At 48.1% G+C, this 11095-nt stretch overlaps 1 protein-coding gene across 1 annotated transcript; it reads left to right on the forward strand.

Annotated features, from left to right (window-relative positions):
• The first annotated feature begins 4226 nt into the window (after window positions 1-4226).
• Window positions 4227-10545, forward strand: RASSF10 (Ras association domain family member 10). Its single transcript, XM_019729463.2, has one exon. It carries the CDS (start codon window positions 5948-5950, stop codon window positions 7445-7447), a length of 1500 nt encoding a protein of 499 aa, XP_019585022.2. The 5' UTR covers window positions 4227-5947; the 3' UTR covers window positions 7448-10545.
• The last annotated feature ends 550 nt before the right edge of the window (window positions 10546-11095 follow it).

Genomic DNA, 11095 nt, shown 5'->3' on the forward strand with positions numbered 1-11095 from the left:
CTTGGAGGGTGGGTAGGAATTAGCCAGGGCGTCAGAAAGAGCAGAGTGAACAAGGAGGTGGCTGGTGTGGACAGGCTGAGAGGAAAGCAGGCATCAGATCCTGAGGGTGGACAGGCTCTGCTGCAGAGTTGGGACTTGATTCTGAACATAACAGGGAGTCGTGAAACATTGGACAATAGGGAGTATGGGAGAAAGGCAAGACCAGAGATAAAGAGAGTAGTGTGGGGGAAAGTGCAGAATCCAGGTAAGAAATAATAAGGGTCTAAATTAAGGCAATTCATTCATTCATTCATTCTACAAACACATACTGGGTGCCAGTCGATGTCCTAGGCATTGGAGATAAAGCAGAAAACAAAACAGACAAAATCCCCTGCCCTCATCATAGAACTTCTGTGGGAAAAGGAGGTAGGTGGTGAGTGATGGAGGTTGAGCTTCAGGTTTCTGGCCTCACTTGGTGAATGCTGAGGCCATTCTCCAAGACAGAGTTTCTGGAGTCAGAACAGGTTTGGGAGGAAAGCTGTTGGGTTCAGCTTATCTTTTTAACAAATGTTTGAGGTGTTTGGGGGATATCTAAGTAAAGGTATAAGGCAAGCCGCTGAATATGCATATTTGGAGATCAGGAGATCTGAAAGGGACCACAGATATGGGAGCCATGGCATATCAATAGCATTAAATCCCTACCAGTAAATGGGATACTTAATCTTAGGAGGATGCATAGAAGCAAGAGTCACAAACTCAAATGTTTACAGTGGTCAGGTGGTGCTGTGAATGTATGTGAATTGGGTCATATATGAGACACAGAGAGTGTTGGGTTCATGGCTACCCAGAAAGGGTATGCTCTGTCAAAGACAACCAGAATTAGCCTTTGGCCTAGCTACCTGTTTGCAACCTAGAGACTTTTGGAACTTCTCTCTCTGCCTCATCTCCCATTTTTTTATAAACGTTCTATGGCAGGTAGCTAGCTGTTTATAAAAATCTACTTCCTCTTCTTTTGACACACTCACTGCATTTCCCAGGCTCCCTTGCCGTTACAGGTGGCCATGTGACTGGGTTCTAGCCAGTGAGATGCGAGCAGAAGTGGTGTGCTCCATTTCCCGGCCAGGGCCTTGAAGAACAGGGTGTGTCCCCTCCTCCTCTGGCTGGATGTCGATGATGAAATCTAGGGGATTCTGGGGCCACAAGATGGAGGGAACCAGGGTCCCTGTATCATTATCTGGAATAAAACCACCTACCAAACAGGACACCGGCTTTTGACTATTATGTGAGAGAAAACAAACCTTTGTTGTGTTTGAGCCAATATATATGTTTGGCTCTATTTGTTACTATAGCTTAGCCAAATCTAACAAATACATTCCTAATTCAACAAATACCCAAACTAGTCCTAACCGGGGGCTCTGTAAGGCAGGGACCATGCCTGTCTAGTTCACTGCTGTCTCTTCAATGCCTTTATTGAGTAGGTACCCAATCAAATTTGTGGAGAAAGCTAGTTATGTTTTATTAAGCATTTGTTATGTGCCATACACTGTGCGAAATCTTTTATGTGTTGTACATTATTTCATTTCATGTTCATGGCAAATCTATAAGGAAGGTTTTATTATTCTCCTTTTTTTCCCCAATGAGGAAATTAAAGTTTAGAAAATTTATAGCTGGTATTTAAATCTAGGCAGGTGCCCCCAGAACCCCCATTCTAAAACACTGGTACACGACCATGTACATATCCACCTTAGCATTTTAATGTGTGTAATTTCTCCCACCAAGGATATCCTCAACCCCTTCTCTCCACTTATTAAAGCCCCACCTTCTTCAACCTTCCCAGGATCCCTTGATCCCTCACTCTACCCTTTCATTACCCCAGAATAAATTTCATATGTATCATTCCTCAAGCAGGGATTCCACAAATCTGTCTGCTTCTAGAAAGAAACTATAACAACCTGGAGGGTAGCACAATATCTCAGTGGAAGATCAAGGACCTACTATGTGCCAGACACTCTCTAGGTCCTGGGGAGCAAAATATAAATAGGATAGTCAATCCACTCTCTCAAAAAGCTAAGTCTTGTGGGGTAAAACAGACATTTATAAATGCATGGCAACACATTGTAACCTCTGCATTCAGAGAGGCAGAAGAAGAGCAAAGAACTAATTCTTCTTGGAGGAGGGAAAAAAGGATTCCCAGAGCACGTGATTTTCGAGCTGAGCTTCTGAAGGCTGACTAGCAGCTTCCCGGTTAAGAGGGATCCTAGTTAGTGGGGAAAGCAGGTACAAAAGTATGATGCACTATGATGCAGATTCTGTTCTGTATGAGCAAGGTGTTGACTTGCTATAATGTAGGACTCATTCCTTCATCCATTTGTTTACAACAGATACTGAGTAAACTTAGAATGTGCCAGGCATTGTGCTAAATGCTGAGGGCTCAACAGTGAGCAAAACAGATATGATCCCTACCCCTGTGGAACTGAAAATCCAGTAGGGATGGCACCTGATAACAAAGCCCTAATGATCATGTGTGAGAGGGGAAGAAGAAAGGGATATCCAAGCTTAAGAGGGAGGAGTTGAGGGAGGGGGCTGGGACAGATTATGAGACCCCCTCCCCGACCTTGATACCATGCTAGGGAGATGGAAATCCCCCCTCAATCCAGTCTGACCTCAGAATCTACATTGTCTGGATTCTCACTGCCCTTAGGGTAGGTCCAAATACCAACACATAGAATTAAAGGTGTTTCCTGACCCGGCTCATGCTCACACACTCATCCAACCTCATTCTTAGACATTCCTCTCCCTTAAACCCCTGGAAGCTCCAGCAATTACTATGCTCTTTTCATTCCTTGACTTTGCACATATGGTTCCTTCTGCCTAGAATGCTGCCTGCCTCCTCCCCTCTATCTGGTGTTCCTTTGGCAGACTGATATGGTGCTTCCGGTCTTGCCTAAGACAACACTCCCCAGGGAAGCCTTCCTTGACGCTTACAGATTGGGTTGAATGTTATTCCAGCATTCCCCTAGCACCTCAAGCTCTCCCTCATCAGATCACAGAAGACCCTGTGTGGGAAACATTTACTCAGCTGTGCTCTCCACTAGATTGTGAGCTCCTTGCAGGCCGGGCTGTGACTTGTTCATCATCAAACCCCCAGCACAGTACCTGACGCACAGTAGGTAGTCAATAAATATTCACCAAGTGAATAAGGGAATAAATAAAAGTGCTGTATTCAGAAGGCAAAGGGGAGCCCCCAAGGTCTTGAAGCAAGGGAGGGACATCAAACCTGTGCTCACAAGGATAAGCTGAAGGCAAGCCCTGCCCACAAGGGACCATCATAATCAGCACCTGAAGATGAAAAAAGCTCATTTGCATTGTATCCTTGGTTTTCTTGAGCTGTGAAATTTGGCTCCTATCTTGACCACATCTGGATGCTGGAAAATACCAGAAACTGTCACGGTAATTACTAGGCTTCCCTTTCTGTAGGTGAGATGTGGGAAAAGACCTTGTGACTTGGGTCTGGGCCCCAAACTCTCACTAGAAACAGGAGTCCCCATGCCAAGAAGGCTGTGGGAAGCCGAGGCGGTGTGGGGAGCCACAGACATGACTCTGCAGGGAACCGGAAGCAGCCTCTGAATGTGCCCCTCCAACCTAGACCATTATGCAGTTATGCACCACATAACCCATGTTTTTGGTCAACGATGGACTTCATATCCAACAGTGGTCCCATGACATTATAATGGAGCTGAAAAATTCCTGTCACCTATTGACATTGTAGCCATTACTCACGTGTTTATGGTGATGCTTGTGTAAACAAACCTACTGTGCTGCCAGTTGTATAAAAGTATAGCACATACAATTACGTACAGTACATAATACTTGATGATGATAATAAACAACTATGTTAGTGGTTTATGTACTTACTACACTATACTTTTTTATCATTATTTATTTTACAGTGTACTCTTTCTACTTGTAAAGAAAGGTTTGCTGTAAAACAGTACACCCTGTTACACACAGCAGCATCAGACATCTTGTGTTTACCGAGTCTTTTGATTGTATCATTTTTCTCTTGTGCTTGACTTGATTTAATCTCATGTTGCTTAATAAATTTAGTATGGTCTACGTGTACAGTGTTTATAAAGTCTACAGTAGTGTACAGTGTTGACCCCAAGAAGGAATATACCTGCCAAGGACTCCTTGTGGTTAATTGGGTTCCAATTCATAATCAGTCTAGCCCCCATTCCTGACAGGAGCCTCTCACACACTCTGCATTTCAGGGGAAAGTCACAGACAGAACAACCAGACTTCTGCACAGTGTTCTTGCTGTGTGAGCCAACCCTCATAAAAGTGTTCCCCAAATCATCTTTCAACCAATGGGTTGAGACCTGCCTCTGTTGTCCAATTAGAGCTGCACAATTATATCCTTATTTGTATCTGCACTGACCAATCAGAGCAGCTCCATAATAACTAATAAGAACACGTGAATCCAACCAATCACGACAGTGCTATTTGGTCCAATCAAACTGAGCAAATTTGGATTCCTCATTTGCATAAAAATGGACCAATCAGGACCCAGGGCAGGCACTTTCTCTATATAAGTGGGCCTCCTGTTTGTCTTCTGGAGTGCACTTATGTTTCCAGTAGAAGCTGTGTTCCGTTGTTTTGCAAACTGTTTACCTGAATAACGTTTGTCCTTTTATCACACCCAGACTGGAGACTCCTGTTGGAATTGGATTGGTGACACCAACCTTTTACTGACAACAGTAATGTCCTAGGCCTTCATATTCCACTCTCACTGACTCACCCAGAGCAACCTCCAGTCCTGCATGTTCCCTTCACGGTAAGTGCCCTACACAGATATACCACTTCAAATCTTTTATACTGTATTTTATGGTACTTTTTCTATTTTTAGATACACACTTATTGTATTGCAGTTGCCTACAGTATTCAGTACAATAACATGCTGTACAGGCTTGTGGCCTAGGAGCAATGGGCTGTACCGTACAGGCCAGGTGTGTAGTAGGTTACACCATCTAGGTTTGTGTAAGGGCGCTCTATGATGTTCACACAACCACAAAATTGCCCAAGGAGGCATTTCTCAGAACACACCCCTATCCTTCTGTGACTGTGCATCTATACTTCACTTGCTCACAAAGCACACTGCCCCATCTTATTCTCCTTAAATAAGCAAATATTGCTTCCTGAGAAGGAAGCCTGGAAGGCCGTCCACGTTCAAGGCAGCTCCCTGCTGGAGGTCATGCAATATCAGTAATTGTCTCTGTGAGAGACACCGCATGCCTTGGTTTCCCTGTCTGCAAGGGGCACTCCCCAGACATCCCTACCTTGAAGGACCAGGAACTGGGTCTGGGGACCAGGAAAGTCAAGATGCGTCGTCAAGCAAGTTCAGCCAGTGGGCAAAGGGAGGATGCAGAGCTCATCCCTGCCTAGGCACGGGCTCCAGGCTCTGCAGCACAGGGGTTCCCCAGTCCTCTGATCCCACACGCAGCCTAGCGGCGAGTTTGCGGAAGGGGCCAAATCTCCCGACTGGGGGCAGCGCTGCAGAGGGGCGGACTGGGCGCGCCTGGCATGGCTAAGCTTTGAGGGGCGGGTCTGGGCACTGCGCCTCCCGAGATCAGGCCGCCGCTCTGGGCGCTGGGGGCGGGAAGGGGAGGAGCCACGTGGGGAGGAGCAAAACCCGGAGGCCCCGGGAGTCTTGGGCAGAGCCAGAGCCTTTGGAGCCCTAGCTCCGTGGCACTGCCCTGGGAACCGCGCCGTCTGTGCCGAGCCCAGCCGCAGCCGCTCTAGCCCACGCGGTTGCTTGCCTTCGGTGCGTAGAGAGGGAGAAGGGCCAGTGCTGACCCGGGCCAGGGTCCCGCGCTCCTATCCTATTCCAGAGCTGCCCAGCTGCCCGCTGCCCCTGCGGCTCCAGCGGGGCCCAGCCCGCCCTGCCTGCCACCTGCTTCCCGGTTGCGCCATGGATCCATCGGAGAAGAAGATATCGGTGTGGATCTGCCAGGAGGAGAAGCTGGTGTCCGGCCTCTCTCGCCGCACCACTTGCTCGGACGTGGTGCGGGTGCTCCTGGAAGACGGCAGCCGGCGACGACGGAAGCAGCGGCGGGGCCGGCGGCGGGGTTCGGCCGGCGACCCGCCAGGCCCGGGGGAGCTGCCGAAACCCCTGGACGAGGACGACGAGGACGACGACGAGGTGCTGCCTCCGGGCTTGCTGTGCGGGCCCCCGCAGTGCTACTGCATTGTGGAGAAGTGGCGGGGCTTTGAGCGCATCCTGCCCAACAAGACGCGCATCTTGCGCCTCTGGGCCGCCTGGGGCGACGAGCAGGAGAATGTGCGCTTCGTGCTGGTACGCAGCGAGGCGTCGCTGCCCAACACCGGTCCCCGCAGCGCCGAAGCGCGCGTGGTGCGCAGTCGCGAGCGCCCCTGCTCGGCCCGGGGGGTCCCGGCGCGGCCCAGCCCGGCCATGACCCAGGAGAAGCAGCGGCGGGTGGTGCGCAAGGCCTTCCGCAAACTGGCCAAGCTCAATCGGCGGCGCCAGCAGCAGCCGTCGTCGCCCTGTTCGTCCACTTCCTCGTCTACAGCTTCATCCTGCTCGTCGTCGCCGCGGGCCACCGAGAGTGCATCGGTGGAGCGCATGGAGACGCTGGTACACTTGGTGCTCTCCCAGGACCACACCATCCGTCAGCAGGTGCAGCGGCTCCGGGAGCTGGACCGCGAGATCGATCGCTACGAGGCCAAGGTGCATCTGGACCGCATGCGGCGGCATGGCGTCAACTACGTGCAGGACACTTACTTGGTGGGCGCAGGCCCCGAGCTCGACGGGCCCAGCCGGGGGGAGGACCCGGAGTCGGCGGCGTCGGGGACCCTGGACGGCGAGGCGCAGGCGGCGGCGCTGGAGGAACTTGCCCGGCGCTGCGACGACCTGCTGCGGCTGCAGGAGCAGCGGGACCAGCAGGAGGAGTTGCTCGAGCGCCTCTCGGCCGAGATTCAGGAGGAGCTGAACCAGAGGTGGATGCGGCGGCGCAAGGAGGAGCTCGCAGCGCGCGAGGAGCCCCTGGAGCCGGAGAGCAGCCTCGACGGCGAGCTGCTGCTGGAGCAGGAGCGGGTCCGGACGCAGCTCAGCACCAGCCTGTACATCGGGCTCCGGCTCAACACGGACCTGGAGGCGGTCAAGTCGGACTTGGCTTACAGCCAGCAGCAATGGGACAGCAAGGAGCTGGAGCTGCAGGGCCTTCTCCAGACTTTGCACACGTTGGAGCCGACGACAGCGCCTGATGGGACTCCAGGCTCCGGCGCACCGTCGCGGGAAGCCCGGCCTCAGGCTTGCGCTGAGGTGTGGGTGGACCAGGCGCGCGGACTGGCCAAGAGCTGTCCTGGCAACGACGAGGACTCGGACACGGGGCTGAGCTCTATGCACAGCCAGGACTCGGACTCGGTGCCCGTGTGTGAATCCCTTGTGTAGGAAGAGCAGGGCCCGAGAGGGAGACGGACGCGTCTCCCTTTCTTGTAAAGCCGGGGCGGGGACTTGAAACCAGGCTGCGGGTGGGCCGGGCGTCTGGCCCTCAGCAGCGCTCCGACGGGGCCCGGAAGGGCTCGGGACGCCTGCCTGGCAGCGGCGCTCCTCTGGCTCGGGGTGAGTGTAGAGGAGGGTGTAGCACGAGGAAGCCTGGTCTCCAATCCAAGCTCTTTTCGGGGAAGGAAGGAGGGAGAAGGTGAGAACCCTTTAAGTTGGAAAACAAATGCCCCAGGGAAATGGACGTAGTCCGACCCAATTTCAAAAACAGAAAAAAGGGTATTATGGGGATTTCACTACTCTTCTGTATGGGAAGGACTGATGGCAGCTAGAATTTTAGGTTGTGGCATAAAATGCTTTTAAAAGAAACACTTGGATGAAAAGGAAATTCCTTGAATGTTAATTGTGACTGTGAACGTGTTAAAACTAGCCAAAGAGGACGAGGCACTGGTGTTGGTCTCAGCCTTACTTACATCTTTGATAAAATCCATAGGCACCAAAATCCTGCCTGTTTACATTTCTGCAGATTTGGGAATTACCCATCTGCTAAATTGTTTGCCTTTTAGTTCCTTTCAAAGGCTGAACTGTATCGAAGTCTAAGCCCGTATTTCCTCCTAGTAAATACAGTATATGTTAAAATGAGATCCTTTTTCCAAAATAACCTTTTATTGTTACAAAAGCCATACGTAACCCGTTTGAGATACAGATGACAGACACAATCTCTGGTTAAAATTTAATCTGGCTCTTTGGGATTTGCCTCCCAAAAGGTATGCGTGTTGTCCTTTCATTTATATTGCCCCTTCATCCGCTCAATCACTGTTATTTCAGAAAAAAATAAAAGGTAAGTTCCAGGATTCAAGTTAAGTACAACTAAATTTGCTGTTTAATAAGCACTCCCATTGAAACTAAGACTTGAAAGCAAAGCTCTTTGTTAGAGTTCCGCTTTTGAACTGAGTTATATGATTAAAACCAACCATGACCTCAACATATTTTACTCAAACCTAAGTCTACCTTCAGGATCTTTGGTCAGGAATTAATGTTACTTGCGCAAACCGAAATTGAGATCGTCTAAATACCAGGGTTTCTTAGATAAGGCCTGAAAAAGAAAAAATACAATCAAACATCTAATAGTACACCTTAGGTGAATAGTTTGATTACCAATAGCCTGCAGCCGTAGATAAAAGCGTATCAAAGTGAGGTAATGATTTGAATTACTCTTGTCTGGCTCACACCTTTGCACTCTCCAGGAGATGCAAGTGCAACCTCTCAATCTCTCTCTCTCTCTCTCTCTCTCTCTTTTTCCCTCCCTCCCTTTCTCCAGAACCCTGGTGGGGACTCAGTGTAATCAGTCCAGTTATTTCAATGAAAACTTATCAGTTGTAGCTAGTTGTTGCCCCTGTGGAAGGAGCCTGCTCTGCTGGCTGTGTTCCCTCTGGAGCTCAGTACTTCTGAGGAATGTGGGATCTAATCTGTCCTGAGGAGGTGTTAACAATGGGGTGTGTGTGTGGTGCCAGCCTGGTGCAGAAGCCTGGTATCAACCTAACTGAGGAGGGGCTGGCTCCAGTTTCAACACTACATGTGAAGATAACTTAAGAGGTCTTGTTTTATAGAGAAGTTTCTTCCCTTGGAGAGATTCTCTGTCTCTTTATTGCCAATGGGGGCCTGCTCACCTGACCTCCGCAAGCCTCGTGGACTGTCTCTTTTTGAGAGTCAGCCATCAGCCTCCCCGCCCCCCACCGCCGTGCTATTACAACATGTGTGGATATTTTCAAATTTTCAAGTAAAATGGGAATTAAAAGGCCGGTTTCTTAATTGATGTTTTCAGAAGACATTAGCTGGCATAATTATGGTTTTTTAGTTTCGTCTGATGCAGAAAACATCTATGTATTTGGTCTTGAGCATGATTAAAATGAGGAAGGGACCGAAAGGAACCCACTGTCCCTAGACAATCATTTGATCCCATAAACACAAAGCCTAATGATAGCTTTCCTTTTGAGGCAGAGGTAAAATCCTCATTAGAGTGTGACAAACGCGACTTGTCTGAATGGTTTATGCTGGCAATGGGCTGACCTAGTGGTTTTAAAATTATTGTGCTTTTTTTTTCCCCCCAGGGTGGTAGGGGAGGTGATTCTTGGACGTTCATTAACTCAAAAGAGAACACAGAAGTTGGCAGAACAGGACTGCCTGACAGAAGGGGCTGTTTTCCTTTTCACTATTATTATTTTAAACTTTGACAGGCTGCTGACGTCAGCAAATATGCCTGAAGCCTGTAAAGCAAATAAGCCACATCACAGGGAGAAGGCCTGTGGGAATTTTTCTGGTGCCTTCTTTCCAGAACCTTCCTGTCCTGGCCACCTGAAGATGCCTCTCCAGTCAACTCTTCAGGCACCAAGCAGCCTTTGTTTTATAACAAAAGGTGGCCCCGTCTGCCCATTTTTTCTTTTATCCAAATCAATTATATCCTCAAAAGGCACTCTCTGTGTGGGTAAGAGAAAGGAGAACAGGTGAGGGAAAAGGAAAGGAGACAATGGTTCCTTTTACTAAGAGATTTTGCAAGCCTGAGAAAGGTGAATTATGGGTATAAAAAGCACCAAGACAGTGCCTGTGCCTAGAAAGTGGGTAATAAGTGCTAGACATTTAAAAAATTGCATTCACTTTTATGATCATCATGGCACTAAGAATGAAAATGAATGCATGGCAGTGAATACAGCGGCACTAGGATTTCAGTGCCCCTGGGAAAAGTAACCCTTCTCCTGTTCTCCAAGGCTAATAAATCCTGGGGAGACGAGTATGAAGCACAGTAGGCTTCTCACCAGCCAGCCCCATCCTTTTTTGGAATTAATACAATTTATTGTATCTAATCTTAATTACCCCATTCTTGGCCATCTGACCAAACCAAAAAGATTCCATATGGCATTTCTGTTTATTTCTTTATAAAACAAGATGTTGCTGCTGCTGCTGCTGATGACAATTTACTAATTAGGAAAGTGATATACAATAGTCCTTATGGTGGACCTGAAAACAATGTAAGTAAAAAGAAAGAAAAATGATTCGACATCTTGTTACCAAAAGCTTACCACTACCAAAATGTGGTATATTTCCTTCCAGATCTTTTGAATTGTGATTATTTCATATTTTGTTTATTTTTTTAAATATATATTATTTTAATGAGATTGTATACGTGCTTTTATGCTCAGGTTCTCACTGACTCTTGGTAAATGGCTCCATCCATTTGTTGGATGCACCATAGTTCATGTAACTGTTCTCCTGTTATTAAGATTCCAATATTTTTTACTGTTATAAAATAACACTGTGAAAAGCTTCTTTGTGCACGTTTCCCTAATTAGACCTCCCCCAATCAGATAGGTTCCCAGAAAGAGAATTCTCAAAGAGCACAAACATTTAAATGCTTGATACTTAATTGCCAAACTGCTTTCTTTTCAAAAGATTTATTCTAATTACAATCCACTATGCATGCCAGTGCCTATTTCATCACCCTTTGACTTTCATTAGATAACTATATTTTGGTAAGAAAATATTTTAATCAAAATTAATGAATTAATTCTTGGTGGCCCCAAGAACCCGGATCTGGCAACC

Source organism: Rhinolophus sinicus, linkage group LG06 (assembly GCF_036562045.2).
Source record: "Rhinolophus sinicus isolate RSC01 linkage group LG06, ASM3656204v1, whole genome shotgun sequence".
Classification (NCBI taxonomy): domain Eukaryota; kingdom Metazoa; phylum Chordata; class Mammalia; order Chiroptera; family Rhinolophidae; genus Rhinolophus; species Rhinolophus sinicus.